This window comes from Amphiprion ocellaris, chromosome 18 (genome assembly GCF_022539595.1).
Source record: "Amphiprion ocellaris isolate individual 3 ecotype Okinawa chromosome 18, ASM2253959v1, whole genome shotgun sequence".
Taxonomy (NCBI): Eukaryota; Metazoa; Chordata; class Actinopteri; family Pomacentridae; genus Amphiprion; species Amphiprion ocellaris.
The window spans coordinates 21,072,660-21,095,282 of NC_072783.1; the positions used below are offsets into that span (position 1 = coordinate 21,072,660).

At 40.4% G+C, this 22,623-nt stretch overlaps 2 protein-coding genes across 5 annotated transcripts; one reads left to right on the plus strand and one right to left on the minus strand.

The window, feature by feature from the left end:
- Positions 1–13,821, minus strand: LOC111572059 (transmembrane protein 273-like). 3 transcript variants are annotated; one of them, XR_008599474.1, is made up of 4 exons: positions 13,636–13,821; positions 3,130–3,183; positions 559–665; positions 1–350 (listed from the first exon to the last, which is right to left on the minus strand). XR_008599474.1 is itself a non-coding variant. In XM_023275546.3 (4 exons), exons 1-4 carry the CDS (start codon positions 7,678–7,680, stop codon positions 273–275), a joined length of 282 nt encoding a protein of 93 aa, XP_023131314.2. In that variant the 5' UTR covers positions 7,681–7,707; the 3' UTR covers positions 1–272. The 3 variants fall into 3 exon arrangements, 2 of the variants coding, with proteins under 2 accessions (XP_023131314.2, XP_023131313.2); XM_023275546.3 differs by lacking the exon at positions 13,636–13,821 and adding an exon at positions 7,620–7,707 and having other exon boundaries at positions 577–665; XM_023275545.3 differs by lacking the exon at positions 13,636–13,821 and adding an exon at positions 7,620–7,706.
- LOC111572062 (uncharacterized) lies at positions 7,871–22,193 on the plus strand. 2 transcript variants are annotated; one of them, XM_035950641.2, is made up of 3 exons: positions 7,871–12,915; positions 13,007–13,110; positions 14,480–22,193. In XM_035950641.2, the coding sequence occupies exon 3, from the start codon at positions 14,615–14,617 to the stop codon at positions 20,903–20,905; it is 6,291 nt and encodes a 2,096-aa protein (XP_035806534.2). In that variant the 5' UTR covers positions 7,871–12,915; positions 13,007–13,110; positions 14,480–14,614; the 3' UTR covers positions 20,906–22,193. The 2 variants fall into 2 exon arrangements, with proteins under 2 accessions (XP_035806534.2, XP_035806535.2); XM_035950642.2 differs by having other exon boundaries at positions 13,010–13,110.
- Positions 22,194–22,623: the final 430 nt, after the last annotated feature.

Sequence of the window (22,623 nt, forward strand, 5' to 3'; positions counted from 1 at the left end):
TTCAGGCTCCTAAATGGCCTAAACCTCATTTATTAAGATTTTTTTTAACAAGACAACTCTCCACATCCGGATCAAAATGCATTTTTACAGATCCTCTATAGAGGATCATGAATTATGAACACTATAATGATTCATGATATTGAGGAGGTAAAAACAGGAAAACAGTTCTATTTTGATATTTATGTGGCAAAACGTGAGCAGACAACGGGCCGCCTGGTTGACCTTTCACCCACATGCCTCCTTTGCAGGGTTCACATCACTCTGCCTGACCTTTAACATTGCAAGTCACTGGACACCCTCGTCACGGGACGCTCTGATTGGCTGAGGCGGCTCGGAGCGCTCTGATGACGCTGCGGTTGAAAGTAAATAAAGGTTATGAGAACCTACAGCTCTGGATAGAAACACATTTCTTTCAGTCATGACAGAATATTTCGAGTCATCTTCATGTCCTGCTGAAGTGTCATTTATAAGAATGGACTTGACGTTTACATTAGTAGACAGTCGAAATTGTTCAAATAGTAAATTGCTGTAATATGAACTCACAGTCAATCGTCTCACCTTTTCTGTTTCACTCACTTGCTTCCTGATGATGCAGACCTTCATCAGAATGAATCCAACAACTAAGAACAGGCCGATCCCACATCCGATCAAAACGTACTTAATTTCTGGAAGAAAACAACCAGCTGTTGATAACAAACATGATGCAATACAACACCTGTGACAGGACAGGACATCAGTTTGGAGAAAGCCAGCTCATGTTCAACCCCCCTGACACACCAAACATCGTGTGTGTGTGTGTGTGTGTGTGTGTGTGTGTGTCTATTAGAGAAGGGGGATGGTGGAGAGAAGATGTTTGATTTCACAACTTGTTTACTCTGTGGAAGATTCAGATCTCAGTCATGGTTTCATGCTTCTTTCTGCTAATGAAATTGCGCCATCAGTGTTTGCAATTTCAACCTTGAACGTCTAGGAATCTCTGAGAGAAGGGGGTTACTGCTGGTCAATGTGAGCCGTCTCTCTTATGTAAAGTTCTTCGATTAAACCCCTAAACACTCATCACTGAGTGACACATTTAGACGATTTTTTCATGAAAATGATCACCTCCTGCCTTAAGATAACCCTGCACTGTTTCTTTATTACTGCACCAAGGAACATGACGAAGTTACCGGACAATCGGTGTACATTTGTCCTTTGTGTCTGTCTGTCTGTCTTTCTGTGCAACATTACTCAAAAACGGAATGACGGATTTGGATGAAATTTTGAGGGAAGGTCAGAAGTGTCACAAGGACCAACTGATTAGATTTTGGCAGTGATGTGGCTTATAGTCTGGATTCGCAGATTTGTTAAAGATTTCTGTATCATTGGGAGATAGCGGCACAGTGTCACTGTAACTATGACAACAAGTGAACGCTATGTCAGCTGTCTGCTGTCGATCACATGATTGTGATCCCACTACAAATCGACCGCTGCGGACTTATCGGGACTTATCTGTCAGAAACGACACAGGGACTGAGCAGCCTTGGTGGAGTACTGTGCTCTCTGAGTGCTTTTCTTGTTTGGAATGTGCAGATCTACGTAGCCCATGCCTCTTTTTCCAATCACCCCTCCACCACTCGCTGCAGCCCGAGCACACCAGCTCACCTATAACTCTGCTCAGACACTGTCAACCTACTCTACACCACCCAGTGGTAAATTAGAATATTGGAGTGATTCTGCCATGCATGATTTTGAACAATAATGATGCCTCCACCCTGAAAATTGGCAAAATTTGTTAGTTCTTTAGTAATGATCCATAAGAAAATTTCTTTGAGACTGTAATTACCAAAGTTTTAAGGTGGAAGGTTGGGGTCTTTAGCTTCACACTGGCACTAAAAGATGGCGCAGAAGTTCTGCTATTGAAGAGCAAGACTGAGTGAAGATCCGTTTATCCAGCTGTTGAAAACTGACCTCTATACTGGCAAGGGTTTTAGATCAGTGATTCAAAAGTTCAAAACTTAACCTGTCAAAAACAAAGATTGACACATTATAAACTTACTCACATGAAGACAATACGAACTCAGACTCGGAAACTGTTTTCACAGCTCATGCCTTGTGCCTCATTAACTTTCTTGTCTTTATGGCACAGCTTATAGTGTTATTATCAAGCAAAATTGCAACTTCTCCTGTTGTCTTGTACCTTGTATTCATCAAACACGCTATTACTGCTATTTGCAAAAAAGGGAGGAAATATTAGAGGAAACGTTGCTTTCCTCTGATGGTAATTATCTCATGACCTCTAACCATCTTATCACCCTCCGTGGTAGTTTTGTGACAGTCTACAAATACGTATTCATTTCAATTTGGTTATGAGACCTAAAAGCCATCTGTGTTATCTCACAGCTTTGATGTTGCCAGTTTTGTTACTTAATATAGAAAATCCCTTAAATGAGTATACACTACCATTCAGAAGTTTGGGGTCAGTTAGAAATGTCCTTAATTTTTAAGAAAAGCTGTTTTTTTCAGTGAAGATAACATTCAATTAATCAGAAATACAATCTAGATGTTGTTAATGTGGTAAATGACTATTCTAGTTGAAAATGGATGCTTTTTAATGGAATATCTAGGGGTACAGAGGAACATTTCCAGCAACCATCACTCCTGTGTTCTAATGCTACATTGTGGTAGCTAATGGTGCTGAAAGGCTAATTGATGATTAGAATACTCTTGTGCAATTATGTTAGCACATGAATAAAAGTGTGAGTTTTCATGGAAAATATGAAATTGCCTGGGTGATACCAAACTTTTGAACGGCAGAGTATGTGCATATACTTTGACTGATACTGTTAAAACAGATGTAGTTGAATGGATTGGACAGCACAGGAATGCATAAATAAATGCCTTTTTGTAATTTAGGTGAGTTGGACCCTTTAATGTTTGGCTTGAAAATCTGAAAAATTCAGTCAGAGTTCAATAACAATCAACCCTAAACCTAACCCTAAGCCTAATGTATTGCCGCTGGATAAATGTTTTCATGGGAGTTTCATTCTAATGTAACTAAAATGGAAATCTAAATGTGTAACAGCTACGCTTCACATGTCTCTAATCCACTTTAAAGTCAGCATTGTATGTTCAGTGAGCCCTTTGACCTACCTAGTTGTTCTTCAGAATCTGCTCCATCTCCCCTCACACTCATCAGCAACCAGTCTGAAACAACATTTTTCAGGTCAGAAAAGCAGGTTGTTGACACAGACAGGAAAGAGGTGACACCACAGTACTGTTACTTCCATCAGATAAGTTCAGTGCAAAAAACTCACAAGAAACTGCTGCAAAATACCCACTGATCAGATGCCTGTAGTGCTTTTAAAGACAAGGCAAGTTGTTTTGTATAGCAGAATTCATGCACAAGGCAATTCAAGGTGCTTTACAATGGCAAAGAAACACATCATAGAACTTTAAAATTAATGATAAAGATGATTTAAAAGTACACATAAATATCACACATTAAAATCATGGATATGAAATATAAAAGTTGACTTTAGGATTGTAAAAGAAAACAGATTAAGCATGTTAGAGAAAGCTGTAATAAACGATATGGTTTTCAGGCCTGATTTAAAAGAGCTGACAGTTTGAGCAGACCTCAGGTGTTCAGGAAGTTTGTTCCCCAGGTGAGGAGCACAATAGCTGAATGCTGCTTCACTGTTTTTGGTTCTGATTCTGGGAACACAGCAAACCTGTCCCTGATGGCCTGAGGGCTCTAGATGCTTCACTTAGAAAACATTACTGGCACAAAAGAATAGCAAATGCTTTACTGAAGGGCACTCATTGTTACCAGTCATTTTGTAAAACGTCTTGAATGTTAACCTCTGACTCCTGCTTCAGGTAACATACAGTACCAGCATACCTATATACACAGCTTGAAGCACACTTTCCAGTCGTAGTGTGAAACCTGCCCTATATTAGACAAACAGTAGTGATTGGTCCAGCACTGTAGTCTGTTTGAGTGGGACGCAGGTCAAGCGCTTTCTGCCTGAGCGAATGAAACATGAGCTCTCAGATTTAGCTGGTTCCCAGGCTGCACACACACACACACACACACACACACATACACACACACATATATATATAGGTAAACACATACACTTTGCATGCCTCTTTTAGATCCAGCTGGACATGTGCCTACTGTGTAGGTATGTTGGAGGCATGCGGGAGCCACACTTCTAACAGTTATTCAGTCATTTACAGTAGCCAGTGTAGTGACTGTAAGGGGTCTTATACTACACATGCCACACATATACAGTTGTAGGTTTATAATGATCCAATAGTTCTTGTCTGTTTTGGTAGTTTTGCCTTTGAATCTATCATTTATGATGTTACTCCCAGTGTCAATAGAAAACCTTGCCGTCTGGCATAGAAAATGAGTGTTCACACTAATTTAATCAAACTACATCACTTATTTAGGGTGGAAAAACAGGACAAACATTTACATCTTTGACCCAACTATATGTGTTCCCCTGTGCACTTTTGCCTTCAGATTTAAGCTCATGAAATGCCAAAACCCAGCCTTACAGAATGTATTTCATTGTAGATAAATGGCATTCATGTGGCTGAAATGTCAGTTATTACAATCCTGGGATTTTAGATAATCCATGGTCCGAGGTCAGTTCTTACACGTGTATTTATATATTTTTAAGCTCAAAACATGCAGGGCTATACAACGGAAGGCCATAGAGAGGCATAATTTATGACACCCTTGAGCCAGGCACTCAGTCCCCAGCTGCTCCTTCAAAGGCCAAAATAAGTGGAGTGGTGCTGTGGGAGGTGAGCTATGATTGTAGCAGGGTGTTGCTGAAACAGAGCATACATGCTCAGCAAGTGGCTGTCTTACAGTTTGAACCCACTGGTCGCATTCCTCTGTGACCCGACCTGTTGGTACTTTAAGCAAAATGATAAATAAGAACTAAAATGCAGCAGGTTAGGAAGGACATGAGCAGGAGTTCGATCCCTGCAGCGCTGGCTGTTGCTGGGGTCGAACCTGTGACCAGTCAGGGCAAGATCTATGTGCTATGTATCAGTCCATGGTAATTTCAGCTTAACGCGTCTTGAGTGCTGGAAGAGTGAGAGAGATAAAGTTTCCAGTGACCACAGTGTGACCTCTTACATAATGTGTCATCTGCAGCCAGCAGAGCTTGGACAGTCTGACCGCTCACTGAGGCTTTGACTTACAGGACAAGTGAATGTATAGTGTATAAAAAACAATTTTGCAGATTGGTAATAACCACTACTGCATATACATCGCAAACTGACACTAGCAGCAGGAAAAATATGTGTAATTCAGTGCATGGATAAGTTAAATTATGCTTTCTACACAGCAAAGTTGAAAAAATGATGATCAGGCTTAACAGCAGACTGTAATACACAGGAAGGTGGTCATTCCTTTTGTCATTACGCTGTCAATAGTCCACATTTCTATTCAAGACATCTACAACGTCACTGTGACTGGTTAAAATGACAGTTAGAGACGTCATTCAGTTTTGACTGGTCACGCTAATAGTTTGGGTGTTTCATTATGACTAGTCTGAGTTAGAGTGCGTGATACAACACATACAAGACTTCCCATCTGATACTGACCCAGCTCAGATTTTGACTTACATTAGCAGATGTAATGGAAGTTCCTGTGGTGAATAAGATCATTAGAAAATGCCATGACACGGGAACAGCTTATCAACAAGGAGTTTGTTCAGAACAGAGACTGTATAGTAAAGATCTTCATTATATAGTCTATGGTTCAGAATGTGTGTTTCATTAATTAGAAGCTTGCACTTGAAGTTTACTAGAACTTTGGCCTATGGTTGCAGTGCCATGGTTTGTCTGAAAAGTTCCTCCTCCCACTTGCCGTAGCTTCTGATGTAACTACACATATCTGCAGTGTTATTTCGTCTGGTCAAAACTCAAATTCCAGATATGTGTTACATTTTGACCGGGCAGATTTGTAGTCATGATATCTTCAATGTCATTCTAACAAGATACAACTGAATCTAAGATATCTAAAAAGTACAAGGTGGGTATCTTGGATTAAGGGGATCTAAAAATATCCTGAATTAGATTTATCAGTCACAATGTAACAGTTGATATCTGAAACTGGAATTAAAGCCAGTCATAAATCAGCTGAAGATATCAACACTTCACGTTGCAGATGTCTGCAGATGAGTTGTTGAAACCCCAAACACATGAATGGTAAAAGCGACATTTGTACTACGAAGAAAGACACTGTGGTCATCTGAAGTGTACTTTTGACAAGAAAGAACTGAATTATGGATATCTGCAATTGATCTGCAATCTAGCTGTAAAAGTAGCCTGCCATATACAGACCGCTAAGGACTGGTACATGAAGTCATGATCATATGCCAGGGATTCTGTTAGATACATACAGTATATGTCTCTTTAAGTTGGTGGCGTCACCTCTTCAGTTTGTATATTTCAAACATTACTAAAAGCTCTGCTGTGCTTGTCACTTCAAAAATACTCTGGAAAATGCAACTTGTGTAGCTAGCACTGGACTGCTTAAAAGGCAGTTTGGTTCATAAAACAAAGCTGCTACCACCACACTACTTTGAATTGTATATCAGTTAATATTGCCACTGCTTTTACAGATGCTACTGCCCAAAAGTGTGAAATTATTTTGCTTCTGACTAATTTTCAGTGAATTTAAGGTAAAATACATATATTTGTATGTATGTATATATATATATATATATATATATATATATATATATATATATATATATATATATATATATATATATATATATATGTATATATATATATATATATATATATATGATGAAGTTCACTCTGTCAGCTTTATCTCTTTCAATATGTTTGTTGAAAAAACAACCATTTATGTATTGTTTACATTCATAGAAATTTAAAAATATTACTATATTTCAGTGTCTGTCTGTCATTCGCCTCTTAATACGTATGGCCAAATAATTACTGGTACATTTTAAATTATAAATATGTTATTTAAGGTTTGCTAAACCACCAGTCAAAAGCTACTATTGAACCGAGTTAGCTTTAGGAGACGTTCTTTGCTTTGGTGTCATGGTTGATTTTAGCAAATGTCTTAATTAGGCATCTGGAAAAACTGAATTCTTCTGAATTTTCAAAATGTTGGTTAATTAAAATGGCATTTTAAAATTGTATTTATTTACTATGACTGCTGAGTAAACTTCAAATAATTTTAGCTGTAGCTTTAGTCAAAGTTAGCTGTGGTTATTTCACTAGCCAGCTTGTTTTAGCTTGACGACAGCTCTGCAGATAACCAGAGTAAAGTTACTCAAATTTGCTTTTAAGTTCCTTTTTTTAGTTATTTTAGCAGATGTTATATGCTGTTTTCATAGATCATACTTTTTTTATGGAATAACATTTTTTTGTGTCGCTAAAGGGTCAGATATGTTTTTAATGCTAACAATCAAAAGCTCCAATGCCTGCCTCAACCTCTACACAGGATGTTTTACTCACTGTTCACTTCATCACCATTCATTTGCATTTTTTAAATTTTATTTCTATATCCCAATAGTGTAGTTCTGAGAAGCATAATATACTATTTATTACAACATATAGTCATCCATTGTACTCACCAGTGATAAGAACAGCCCTGATGACAGCTGACAAACATCTACACATCTCAAATGCTCTCATCTCTCTCGATGTTTCTGGGACTCTAACTGACTTGATGCTTTAAAGTCAAGCCATTTCCTGCTTGTGGGTTTCAAACTTTTGCTGATTTAAAGATTATGTATTTATGTGACTTTTCTTGAATGTCACAAGAGCTGTAAGCTAAAGGTCCCTCACATGTATTCATACATGAACATTAGTTAAATATAACAAAAGTATGAATATGTCCAGACTATTTGTGTCAGTTCAATGAATGAGTGATAATTCCAGCAGCAGTTTGTACTTAATGAAAGCTTTCACTTTGTTGTTTCAACCAACTGAACAAAAAGTGCTGTTTTTTATTCTCAAACGTGTCTCCCAAGAACTTCACAAACTTTTGTAATATTTTTTATGACTTATGTCTCCTGTTTGTAACATGAATTTTACATTATGTCACAGTCTATTTACAGATGAGCAGTATTAAGTAGATGGCACTGATACTTGTTGACAGGAATTATAGGATGCCAGGTACTGATCTTGTCTGAATGGAAAGCTTTGTGGACTAGACATTGGCATAGCTGGCATGATGATCCTCAGATATATTCCAGGAAAATATAGGTCGAGGTCTCCACTCAGACTAGACTGAACCCATCCCAGGGGGGGAGATACCTTGGATGTGCCACGAGGTCGATACTGGGTTTGGCAGCTGATATTCTTCCATGTGTTGATAGTGTAATTGTATTTCCAGCATCTTAAAGCTCTCTTCTGATTGGTCAGCCGTATGCTATATCAGCCTCAGAGTTATCTGTTGTTGTGGTCCTGTCATCACTTCCATTACAGAAGCCAAAGAACGGCTGTGAGTGACACAGTTACGTTAGGTGGGAGCTGCAGTTTTTTCTGTGAACAGAAAAATAGATTTCTTCCAAGCAGATCAAATCAAAGTCCCTCTAAATTTATGACAAAGTAGCACCTCTGTTAGGCTTTCAAATGTGTTCATTTGCATGGTTTTATTTACACAGTGACCTACTTTACACTTTCATTTCACAATACACAGGAAACAGAAAGTCATTGTTGGGTGTTTTTGCTGCATTGTGAAATGTAGTTATATCACCGTCATAATACAACGGATTGACTTCACTGTGTGTTGACTACATCATCATTAATACACATATATTTCCCATATTACAAGAGTGATCTGCCTAATCTGCCATCATTCTGTAATAGATGTAGCTGCTATTGCTACCACAGTCTTTCTTGTCATTTTGCCCACTGCCCTTCTTCTGTGTATTATCAGTCTCAGCTGTCCAACAGCTCCCATACCTGGTTTTACTATCCTGACAGACCTGAAGGCCACTTACCCCCTCTGCCTGCCTGCACCAGTGCAGTGGGCATGAAGGAGCATGAGGCCGGCTGCTCGCTACCTCCCTATGATTTCACAGCCAGCCACAACACATGTGGGTGTCAGTCATAAAGGCACAAACAAAAGCTGAACTCCGACTCTGGGGGCCTGGAATCCATCTTTAGTTGTCTGTTGTCCAAGCTTTTGTCATTCTCTTAGGATCACATTAACCTGTTGTCCTCCTGTTCACATAAAGCCAGGTGAAATAAGGACATACAGTAGAAACTGTTGATATGGTCAGCACATTTGAACAAGCAAAACTTGCTTGTCTGTCATTTAGTCAACAAAAGTAGCAATAGATGAAGCACTCTTCTGTTGAAAAAGTACTTACACCCTTGGCATCAGAAGCTAGTATCTCACCCCCTTCAGATAAATAACTTCTTGGAGGCATTTTGCATAAAAAGTCCACCAGTCTTTTAAATTGTTGAATTTATTTACCACTCTAGTATGCATTTTTGTTCTGTAGCAAAATTTTCTTGCAGGTGTAATGCACATTTCAAACCCCCTATGTCATTTCCTGTACATTGCAGTCATGTTTCTGCCAAAATACAGTTTAATATACTACTTATATTTCTCTACAATTCTGTCTGAATTCCGATACACACTTCCGTCTTAAACATGTATGTATGCCAATTTCAGATCTCCATATCTTTCTGTTCCATTTCACAGTGGACCAACTCTGTCCCAGCTCGCTAACTGGCTAGCCTAAGTTATGCATTTGTTACAGACTATGTCTCTTGGACTTGTTTGTATTTCACTGAAGGTTCCTCAGTGGTTCTGTACATAAAACAATACACTTCCCTACAACAATCAGTGAATTTCTGTTCATCTGTATTTATTGATCTAATTGATGATTAGAAAACTCTTGTGCAATTAAATTAGCACATGAATAAAAGTGTGAATTTTCATGGAAAACATGAAATTGTCTGACTGATCCCAAACTTTTGAATGGTAGTGTATGTCAAATTAAACTTCCACACTACTAAAACAGACCCAAAAAAAAGGCAAAAATGTAGAATATTTGTGTATCAATAAGAATTACTACACAAAACAAACATACTGTAAATGCCATATTTTCAGAATTCTTACACATTTACATTCATTTCTACCATCTGAGGTTTGATGAGCACTCTTTTGATTATGTTGTGTTGCTGCACCCTCGTCTTTTCAGTACTGGCTGCTGCTATCTTGATCTGCTCTCCCCCTTATGTATAACAGAAAAGCACAATAATTTACCCCTTTTTGAACAGATCTTCTGGAAATTCTGTAAAAATCTGCACCACGTTTACACGGAAACTGGACTAGTCTTGGAAAGTGAACTTACTTAACAAACTCAAACAGCAGAAGTAAATGAACTTGTTACTTTACTTTCTGTTACTCAACTTAGTTCAATAACTTCTAACAGCTCCAAAGCCACCACTGCCACTCATGGTGATATTTCCTGATCACAGCTAGGTAAATATCAACCCTCTCAAAAGTCACATTTGTCTCTACCAGATCTGATTTGTGCATATACAAGATTGCAGCAAAATGTCATAAAATGGCACAAAACTCACGTGAAAAGTTCAGCTCAACCAGAGTGTTTAAATCGAGGCTGCAGATTCAACTGAAATGTATCTCTGAGGCTGTTGACAGAGCAGACAGCAGTTTTTTCATTTTTTGTGCCTAGCTAGCTGCATGTTTTTGTAATATATGTGAACTGATGCTACAACACAGCAATTTCAGCTTCATCTCATTTTGAAGAAATACAATGGTGATTACTTTAGGATCTTCCGGTGTTCCTTCAGTTCTGCTGTGCTGTCATCAGCAGTGATCTTGTTCTACTCGCATTGTTTGTCCCGAGACAGATGATGGATCTTGCGTACAGTAAACGGTTTACGCTCATGCATGCATGGCTCACATCCAGCAGTGACTCACACTGGTTAGCAGCAAAGTCCTCACAGTAAAGCCTTCGAAACTTCGGACAAACCCTGGTCATTATAAATAGACTTTGCAGTTCCTAGCTTGCTTGTTGGCTATATATATATCATGTACTAAAAAGAACTTTTGGTACAGGCACCACGCTTCAAATCAGGAAGCTGGCACATCTTGGATGAGTCTCTCCTTTGAATACATAAAGTCAAAATATTACCCATTCAGTTCCAACAAATCGTAGACTTCTACCAGGATTAGTGGTTTAGTGTCTTAATTTTAAACTGAAGGTTTAAAAGTAATCATTACTGCCCAGTGTCCACAAATATCAGTATGTCTACAATGTTTAAATATCGTTTTACATTTCCATTCATTGTAGCATGTATTAGCTTTTTGGCTAGAACGTACAGTTATAACTCTGAGTAGCTGTCACTGGCTCTATTTTGCTCTTGAACGCTTGGATGCTAACAGAGAAAGGTTTGGTGTTGAAGGGGAATGAGGTCCATGTGAGGACATATTCTGGGCTTGACACTGTTAAAAAAGAAATCCTCTCGGGTGCAGAATTTCTTGTGCCAACCTGACCTCCCCAAACAAGTCAGTCTATCTCCTTACACAAATGCAGGGACTTCCTGTTATTAAAATGAGCACACCACATTTTACAAGATCTACTGGTGCAATAATCATATTGTTTCAGTATTTATATCCATTGCATGTCTTGACTTTTTAATGTGACTCTGATTCAGACATTGTATAACTGTACAGTATTTGTGTATTCAGTACACATGTTTGCAATGTGAAGATCATTTTTTGCAGAAAGTAGCATGTGTGAAGCCATTTAACTAACATGTACAAGTTCTGAATGATTAGCTGAAGTGTGAAAGGTGCAGTCAGCAGAGGGGCAGGCTGTTACCTTATGAAAAGCATGACAAAAATAGACTGGCTTAAAAATGGCACCTTGATGGAGGACACCACAGCGGATGCTGAGGCCACAGGCAGAGAAGAGCTTACAAAGAAACTGTGATTTCATACTTTCACATTTTATTCTGTGGCAGTTATACTATTATAACAGCTGATTGTGATGTCGTTGGCGCTTGGACTTTTTAGTAAAAATGTATATAAAGAGATGGCACATAGCAGAATAATGGTGAATCTTAACATTTCCGTTAATATACAGGTAGTGACCTATGTATAGTACTCTTAAGATGAAGTTGAGCCTCGGTATTTCTCAAACGCTTGCACAGGAATGTACTGGGTCAAACTTTAAATGTGACCTCATCCGTTGACATCCTCTGGTTCACAAAGGGTACCAAGTCAACAAAATGCCCCCTCCATTTCAACATAATCTCACAGCAACAACAGATGCATCAGTCATAAACCCCCCCAGCCCTGTAAACAGAGGTTGAACAACAAGAATTGGCTCAGTCCCACCTTGGTCACATCAGTCAGCAGATGTCTGCCTCCTGCTACCAGTCTCCACTCCAGGGACTCTTATTTGGAGTTGTGTGATGCAATGAGGTATATCAGAAAGCTTGTTTCTCTGGGTACCAGAGGCAAAATGCGTCAGCTGCTAAATATTAGCCAGTGGTGTAACCAAGTAAGAGCTCCCCACCCACTCTGTTGTCCAATGCTAAGCAGATCAATGCCTTCTCTTCGGTGACATGAAGGCCCCTATTGTGTTTTCAAAGGTGCCAAACAGTAAAGTTAAGGTCCATGTGGGAGCCTGTCAGCCCTCACTGCTTAGTTACAAAAATAACCAATGACAGTGTCCATTTCATGCTGCTGCTCTGTCTTGCCCTGCCACTCGACACCTGCTGGTTATTCCAATGTGAGCTGGCTCGCCGGGTCCTGTGTTGCTGCTCAGTTTGGCCACACTGACTTGGGCGTCTATTTTGGTATCTTTTGAGCTTGCTATCAGGAGCCCGGCCGTACCAGTGCATTTGAACATGGATCTGAGGGCTTGACTCACTTTGGTGAGTTTTCTTTGTTTCTTCAACTTCAATTTTTTAAAAAAAAGTTATTTTCAAATGTGACTTACACCCGCTAACTAGAATATGTTCTCAGCAGGTGGTACTGCACTGGATTCTTGGATTCTACATTAAGGATTGTCTTTGATACCAGAGTCTGTGTTGGACTCTTGCATTCAGCATGGAAGACTTATCGCCAAGGTGAGGGAGCAGTGTGGTTTTACGAATGTTCACAAAGACATGAAAGAACCAGAATACTAGTTATAGGATTTTTACGTGAAGTTTTATAAAGTTTTAAGCTAAACATTCATGTCCAAATAGATGAAGAGAATGACCACTCTGCATGTCTGTTTTCTTCTTATAAAATAATTACACACACATACTGTAATTATCTTTGACACTGATATTTACGTTAGTAAATATAAAGCTATACTCTAATGGTTACGCCTTTACACAGTATGGTGAACTGGACTGCCTCATTCCTTAGGTATAAATACACAAACAGATGCTGGGAAAGTACCGTGGTTGCTAACTGATCTCTGGTTATGAGAGCTGGAAGATTGTTGGCAAGTATAGTGTCTTAGAAAGCCAAAGCATTCTGTAAAATAGAATAAACATACAGTAAAGTCACTAAGTTCTACCTAGTTCACCTGTTAGGATCAAAATAAATAAAGAAATATTTTTGATATTAAAAAGATTTTGTCTGACTGCCTGTGGTAAACTTACCTACTGTTCGTCAAACCATCCTTGACCGTGAACATTAAAGCTTCTCCATGACTGAGATGACTTTCCAATTATACACTTACACTTAAAGCATTATTGATTCACGACATGTCTTTGTTTAAATTTGTCTCAGTCAAGCTCTTCTTCTTATAAGGAGAGTGATGGTTGCGTGGATCGTTGAAGACTTGAGTTATATGTCGGTGGCTATGCTCCCAGGTCAGCCCATATAAATGGGTTAATGAGCTATTCTAAGACCTCACCCAGATAGCTAAAGTAAGCTACAGTAGAGCAGCTGCTGCTGAGGGGCTCTCTGACTAATGTGATGATTTACTTGCATTTCCTGCGCTCTGTGCTGTAAACGTTCTGGTGAGAATGTTGTATAGCAGCTTTGCAAACTGTATGCATATTAAACTAACAGTTATTACATTTGAAACACAAAAAGAAAGACTGCATGTGAAGGGTGCCATTGCCGTGTAAGGTGTTGGTGTTTCCTTTGAAATGCACAAATGTTCATATTTACGAGTATTTTTCCTATAAACGGAGCAGAAGTTGTTCTCATAGGCACCAAAAGTGTGCTTAGTGCTCACAGCTTCGGGCATCATAAGTGGCCTAAAATAGCCAAGCACATGCTATGAAGTGTTTGTCTACTGCCCGCATAGTGACAGCATGGTCAAAGCCAGCAAATGTCGTGTACATAAAGGTCATCAGTGCAACTACAGAGTTCAAAACCATTTATAGTAAACATTACAATCTAATTCATTTGTTGTAAATGTTTGAGCTGCACAAATGTTGAAATGTATGAAAAAACATTTCAACACCGACACTGATTTACTTTGCTTGTTTTTAGGAAATTTACGTATCTCTCCACTTCCCTGATGTCCACCTGAGCCGGAAGAGAACTGAGGATCTACGGAGCTGCACCAGCTACAGAGGAGGAAAGACTGGTGATGACAAGACAGAAAGACGCTGTCTTGTTGACATCATGAGCTGTGTGGAAAAGCGACACATGAGCCATCGGGTGGGAAGCATGCTTCACCATCGCTTCCCCAATGGCTTCACTGACCTGTTCATGGATGAGACTGATCGGGAGGTCAGCACTCTCACCGATCGAGCCTTCAGAAGCCTCTGTGTTGGAGATGACGCAGTTTACAACGACGATTTCTTGTACGGATACTCGCCTTTCAGCTGCCACAAACCTTTGGTGGGGGAGCTTAAAAAGAGTCATCATAAGGAATCAAAAAAACAAGGGCAAAACAAAAATGACACGCAGCCATGGAAGCAGCAGCAGAAGAATATATCCCAGATGTCATCTTTCCTCAAGGCACTAAGCGCCACAGAGGAAAGCTGTGAGGGGATGTTAATCAGAAATGGAGGCACGACAGACTCTAACGGGGAATCATGGGATAAGTCGGCACTTCGCAGTATCCAAAGAGAGCTTTCAGAATTCTCAGATTATCACAGCGGCCTCACAGATAGACATTACAAGAACCATCATCGACATCAGTCTGGCGATGGTTCATCTAACAAAACCAGCAAAGACCTTGGCCTTCCCTCAGGGAAATCTACAAAGACTAAAAATGGGAAATCCACTGTCAAACTAAGAAAACTGAACATCAAAAACTTTTTCCTCCACAGTGAGTTTAGTCCTTTTCAGACATGGACAGATTTTAATCGGTTCCCCTTTGGCCAGGAGGACACAGTCACTTCTATTCTCCCTACAGATAACATCCCTAAATGGTATGACTTGCCGTTTTACAAGGAGCTCACTGAGGCACATAGAAAAGAGACTCTGCATACAGAGGAGGTACAATCATGCCAGAAAGAGGCAGTTGAGCCCTCTCCCCCTACTGCTTCCAAACCCATCCCTCCCCCTCCTCCACCAAAGGTCCTGCCAAAGCCCTCAGCCACTCCAGCTGAGAAAAGGTGCTCATCAGATGGAGGGGAAGGGCATGCTGCCCCCTGGAGGCGCAACAGGTCCAGAGCAAAAAGCGCAATTCCAGTCAATCAGGCTGGGATACAACCTCAAGACAACTATTCAAAAGCAGTGGATGAAAGCCTCTTGCTGGTCAAAAAGGAGGCTAAATCTGTGGAAGTGAAAGCAGTGGAGGAAATCAGCTCTTTGGCCTCTACTCCGTTCAGTATCTGCCAGCTGATGACTCCCCTTATTCCCTCCAGACAACCAACAGAAACATCAGAAATCCTCCAAACAGTCCTCTCGCCCTCTGCTCTTGACCTTCCTCTTAGACCACACTCCGAGGCCAAGGTGACCCCTGAACCTCCAGTGAAGAGGGAGAGCTACAAGTCACTCGCCTCCAGCATCCTCTTCAACCTCAAAGACAACAGGAAAAGGGTGAAGAGCCGCTACAGCCCACCTAAATTCAAAACTGTAGAGTTGCCTGAAGGTGGTGCACAGTCTCCACTATCAGATCAAGTGAAACATTCACAAGCTGGTTCTGAGGGCAATGCATCTGGCTTAAGCACTCCGGCCATTCTGAGAGATGGCCTGCCAGTTTGCAGTCCTATTCTGGAGCCTACTGGATCTCCAGTTGTTGGTCTTACAAAACACGACTCTGACAGGCCTCTGTCAGATGATTATTTGCTGTCAAATCTACTGCAAACCAAAACAGGTAGTCTTGGGGAAGAGGTCACCATCTCCCCCAATATACACTCAAAAAAGAACAAGAGCCCCAACTCTAAAAAGCAAAACTACCCCTCTCTGAATCTGTATAAGAAAGCCAGCCCTGTTGACGGTGATATGAAATATCTTCAATTCCCTCTGAGCACCAACACTCCTGCACACATAGATCCACCAACCAAGACAAGTGAAGTTTCATCGCTCACGTTAAACAAAGAACTTTCTCCAAAGGCACTGCCAACAAACACAGAGCTTTCACCGAATACTTTAAATGTCATCAAAGATCGTTCACCCATAATTTCACCTCATGCACTTGAAAAAGAGGGGCTGTCATCAGGAGTTAAAAGACCCCCGAATGTACCAGAGAAAACAAAACGGCTAGTGAAAGACACCAAAGACAAAGACTTTGGAGTGCAGCAAAAGGAAAAAGATACTGCAGGCCAAGCCATGAGCACAAAGGATGTGATCAGAGCAGCAAGGGAAGCGATTAATGCAGCCAAAAATAAAGCTCTATCAGCAACCCATTCAGATAGCATTAGTAAGGCTATGTCAGACCCAGACGAACAGAGGCAGAAAGAAGTAGATGAGAATGTTTTGAAAGAAACGTTTAGCAGCAAGAGGGAGAGTTTGGTTCAAGATAACAACATTTTATCTCAAAATACAAATGATACAACCAGTACAACACTGGTTGGTGAAAACAGTAACATCAAGAAAGAGCCTCCGCCAGTTCCAAAGAGAAATTTTGCTAAATCGGACATTCAATTTGCTCTTGACAAACAGCAAACATATAATGTTGACAAAGTCTCCAATGGTGATTCAGGAGATGCAAAACTAGATTTACCACCAAAAGAAAATGAGTCTGTCCAGAAACAAGGCAAGCACAAGCATATATTCTCAGCCAGACAGAACAACTATATCAAATATCAGAGGTATGCAGTGACGGACGATGAACATGTAGAGGAGATTGAGGAAGGCGACCCGAATGTGAACACAATAATGGAAAAAGATGATGAGATGATGTCACAAAGAGAAATAAGAGATAGCGAACATATAATTAATGATTTGCAGGCTTTGAAAGAGCTGGAGAGAGCAAGGCTTGGGGATCGTATTCTTGAAAAGAACAAACTAGGGGTTGTTAACATAGATGAGGAGACCAAGGCTAAGAATGATTTGATCTCAAGGGAGCTTCGGAATATAAAGAGAGGCATGCTGTCGATGAGAGGAAACACATCGGCTAAGAGAGAAATATTCTCAAACAAAGAGAAGGAGCAGAGCAAGCAGGAAGCTTTCACAAAGTTAGACGGTAATGTCATAGTGAATAAAGCACTTATAAATGACAATTATGACAAAGCCAAAATGGCACTTGAAGAGATCATCTCAGAAAGGCAGAGGAGAAAGAGTAAAACCACAGAGCAGGATGCAAATCCAGATGAGAACGTTAGCGATGAAAGTTTCGCAACAAGGCTACAGCAACGTCAGACAGCGAGGAAAGATTCTATGACAGAAGTCAGGGAAAAACACAATGATAGCACTTTTACACTTACAGATGTAAGAGAGAGGCTTGGTGATCTGAGAGACCATAATCACCTGAGACAGATTTTGTCACAAACTGAACCCAGACTTGGTGAGACTCACAGAGCAGGTGGTTGGATAGCACTACCTGGCATGGACAAGACTAGCAATGAGCTGAACACACTCCTCAAAACTAAAACTAAATATGTGAATGATAAATTAACTGATAGTCCTAGCTATATTTGTGATAATTCAGAGGTTAATTTGAGGCAAGTAGCGAGACAGGTGTCTGAAGAGAGCGGAGAGTACCTGATGAATGAAACTGATGGCAAAAAGTTAAATGCTCCTCCTGTTCCTCCGAGGAGTAGAAAAGGAGGCAGTAGAAGAGATTCAAACGTCACCATGGAGAAAGATGTAGTCGATGAAAATGACTTTAACAAATATGAGAAAAATGAAAATTGTGACACACGTATATATGAGACGAAGACAGATTCAGAAACACACAAAGTAGGTAGTGAAAAATCTTTGCCCAGGCAAAGCCAAATCAGTTCTGACAAAGACAGGTGGGATGAGACTAATGTGGCTAATTCAAAAGCATTCACTGCAACCGATGCGGTGCGACATGAGCCTGTTTCAACTTCAAACTTCAAGCAATCAGAGTTCAGAGAAAATGATAATAAGTCAAGTAACGTACAGACATACAGCCCCACAAGGGAGGCCACATTTGAAAACAGCAGCGCGCAGGCAAAGGAAACATCCAAGATAAAGCGAAAGGCCCCTTTTAAACCAGACCATCTAATCACGCCAGATGACAATGTAACTAAAAGTCTAGCAGCAGAAGAAGAAGCTGACAAAATTGATAGACCTAGGGAGGATGTAAATTTGGATGCAGCCACTCTCACTGAAACCCCCAGACACATAATATCACCGTTGCTGCTGGTAAATGGTGTTAACATCAACCAAAGCCCACCAGACCAAGCCAGCTTGTCCTCAAAGTCTTCCTACTTCTCCGTAGAGAGTGCATTGCACAGAAACACTGAGTCCGAGACAAATGTTTACCACTCACTGGAGAACTTGCTTGCAGAAGTGGAGGAGGTTGACGAAGCAATTCAGAATGTTTCACGAAATACACAACCGGATTCGGACAGAACAGAGTTGGAATATTATTCTTTAAGTGATCATGAAAGTGAGCCAGAGGTTGTAAAGCGGCCGATTAAATCTCCTCAAAAAGAGGCTAAAGCACTGAACAAGGTCACCAAAGAAAGTGAAAATACCGCCAGAGATCCAAGTTTAGGTCATGATGACAATAACTCAACAACGATGTCACCCTCTAATCCTTTCTCTCCGACTTTGGGGATCCCTGCCTTGTTTAAAGTCAAAGATAACACCTTCAGTAATAAGTTGATAAAGACTGTACAACCCTGGTCACCAAGAGGAAGTCTGAGTGGTTCAGAGAGGGGAGAGGAAGAGGCACATCAAGTAAAGGAAAATCCAGAACTCCCACTGGTGATTGAAACTCTCACCGGTAACAGCACCTTAATTCCAGCAGAAATCTTTAAACCTACAGAGATTTCATTAAACCAGTCACCACCCCTGCTACTCTCACCTTCAAATCTCCAAAATGAAAACCTGAAGACACCCCAGGCTGGATGTTTCCTCACTGTCCCACAGGAGGAAGACAGGTTTTCTGGGGTGAGTCCGTCATCTGAAGGCGTGGAGAGCTTACCAACCAGCACAGGTGACACGGCTGATGAGATGACAATGAACGCTGGAGGGCCGGTGGAGCGTCAAGTGACAAAGTTACCCAGCGAATGCTCGGGCTCCACCTGCAGTGGTAATGACAGCCAAACAGGGCTGCCCAAGCCCCCAGCTGTCTTACCCAAATCTGAAAAGGCAGTTCTAAAAGCCATTAAATTGGCAAATAGAAGAATTAAGAAGGAAGAGGCCCAGAAGTCAACTCACAAGTCTTCTCAAAGCAGCAGCAAACACAGATCAGAAAGACACAAGAGTGAGAGATCTGAGCACAAAAGTAGCAGCAGTAGTAAAACTAGCAGGAGCAGCGAGAAAAAACAGAGAGAAAACACTGATGATGGTCAGACTCACAATGAAATCCACCAAAGCAAAAACAGCAATGACCAGAATGAGCAGCTACCGAGCAACAGTGAAAGCCATCACAACCACAACCGGACAGAAATGAGGCACAAGACTCGGAGAGAGAGCTACGATTCGGTGGACAGCAGAGAGGCGCCTCCTAGAGTGGCATCAGAAAGGCAGGGCCGCAGCAGCGACAGACATGTCAGAGATAAACCAGAGCAAAGACATTACAGCAGCGACAGGGTTTTCAGTAATGTCCCTGTGTACAAAGCTCACGTCAGCGACAGACCCATGTCGGACCGACCCTTCCAACGGTCACAAAGTATTGATAGGTACTTGGGGGATAAAGTAGAGCGCAGACTCAGTGCCGATACATCTGTCAGTGAGAAGCTTGATCCCAGGACCCAGCGCATTGAGAAATCCATCATGGACGAGCTTCAACAGAGAGGCAGAGCCAGAGACAAGGCGAGCAGAGACAACCCGCTGAGGAGGAGTCACAGTATTGATGCGTACAGCACCGAAGTACCTCTTCCTTCACCCCTGTCCCGCCAGTCCAGCCACACTAGCCAGCTTTCTCGCCAGTCTAGCATCGAGCACACAATTGTTACGCAGTCCTTCCCTATGACCCAGCGTAAGCTCCTCCAGGATCCCGACTCAGGGCAGTACTTCTTTGTAGATATGCCAGTACAAGTCAAGACGAAAACCTTCTTTGATCCTGAAACGGGAAGCTATGTGCAGCTTCCAGTCCAGCCACCGGAGGGCGCTGTTCCTCAGCCGTCCCCCATGGAGGTCTTGACCCCGCCGATGGTTGTTTACCACGGCTTTGTCCCAGTTCCTCTGTCCCCCATGGCTCGGAAAGCCACCATCCAAGCACCTCATATGAAACCGGATGAGTTTGAGCAGAGGCACCTTGAAAGGTCACGGCAAATGCTCTGCAAGGAGGGACGTCCATATTTAGAGCCAGTATATGGTCAACACGACCACATGTTGGGGGAGTTTATGGGCACTGAGGAGCTGGACTGTCCAAGCTGATAGAGCAGGAGGTTTGAAAGGAATAACCCTCCCTTCACTAATGCTGTTTTGTATCATCAAATTGTGGTGTTCATTGCATTCCAGGAGCTATTTTTGTGATGTTTTTGACATGGTATACCTTTTTTCAACAGATCTTATCGACATTTACTTCAGTTAGTGATTTTCTACATTTTCTAGAAGGCTTATAGACCAGCAAAAAGATATCAGTAATGAATTTCTCCCTGAATGGATTGATTCTTGGAAACTGGTACTAAACAACTCTAGGAAGGAGTCCTTGGGCTTCTAAATATTTTCTGCTGTTAAACACCATCACAAATATCTTCTTGTCATGTTCGACCTGTTATAGTCAGAATGAAAAAAGTGCACCAGAAAATGCCACTAAAGTGGTCCCAGAAATGCAAAGTACATCACCAACAGTGCTAAAGTGTTTCAGGTTAGATTTTTTTTCTTTGTTTTCTCATTTCAGATCTTTGGCTCTGATTTTGCTTTACTTGCCTTAAACTTTTTTTTTAAGACACTGAAGCTATGCCAGCTTTGTGAAGCTACTGAGGTCTCTCCTGAGTTTGTAAAGACGATTGACTTTGACTTTAGAGTAAACTGACAAGAATAATGAATTTGTAGATGAATGATATTTGTTGAATGCAATTATTTCAATGTGTATTAAAGGAATTATGTAAGATAATGTGCAATTTTTGAGAAAGACTAAGAGGACATGGATGATCCATGTACATAATGTATCTAAGTGTAAACAGAGAGGGCAAGACTGAATGTAAGATGTTTATTTATTGTAAATGCTGACAGTTTGTTAAATACAATGGTGGTGTTGGGTCTCCACTACTTTTCAGGTATTGTGGCTTTTTGTTTTCTTACCTGCTAAGTTTGCCATCTTGAGATTTCTTTTTTCACCTGACAGTTCGAAGTCATTTAAGTTATCATTATATAAATTTGAAATAAAAACTAAATTAACTGAAGGAATTGTCCTTGATTTGTATGTTTATGATCTCGACTTGTCATGTCCACACAGCTAAATTTTCAAAACATTTTGCATGCAAAGTTAAAATTACACCTGTTAAGTCTGTTTTATACGTCCCAGATTTCATTTCTACTGTCTAAAAGCTTGAACTGGCATTATTGCAATGACTGTTTTGTTGTTGTTTTTTTTAATATGCAGAGGACATGAAGGTGAATCGGTTTTGCAAGTTTGTTGCATTTGCATTTTTTCTAAACTAGAATCGAGCAGGGCTGTCTTGTGTCTGTGATCCATTCCAATAAAAAAACAACTGTTGTATTTTTATTGTACCAGTGTTATTAATTTAATTGCACTGACATTCTTTTAATTAATTTAAGCAAATTATATTTAAGTATGTGTTTTAACATCGAAGATTGCAACTGTAGTGATAAAATTATCATTAAGTTACAAACAGTGGCATCATTTTTTACATAATACTTGAAACATGCTCACAATTGCTTTCTATCAGTCGACAATTCAATTCTTTATTAATCAAATATTAGAATTTAATTCACAAGTGAACAGTTGTTCTACAAAGACTCTTTCTAGTGTGGAAGTGAATCTATGATGGACCCTGTTTCTTTTTTATTTAGCAGGACCAGCACATGAAATATCTATCAGCCCTTTAAACACAAGGTAACTCCATTAAGTAGTTCATTTTATTTATTTGTTTGTTATGTCGTCAAAATTTTCTATTTCTAACTCAAAA

Coding starts and splice junctions, on each gene's coding strand:
- LOC111572059 (XM_023275545.3), bottom strand. CDS start 7,680: ATGAGAGCATTTGAGATGTGTAGATGTTTGTCAGCTGTCATCAGGGCT. Junction 666..3,129: donor AGATTCTGAAGAACAACTAG/GTAGGTCAAAGG, acceptor GTTTTCTTCCAG/AAATTAAGTACGTTTTGATC. Junction 351..558: donor AAGTGAGTGAAACAGAAAAG/GTGAGACGATTG, acceptor TTTCAACCGCAG/CGTCATCAGAGCGCTCCGAG.
- LOC111572062 (XM_035950641.2), top strand. CDS start 14,615: ATGAGCTGTGTGGAAAAGCGACACATGAGCCATCGGGTGGGAAGCATG.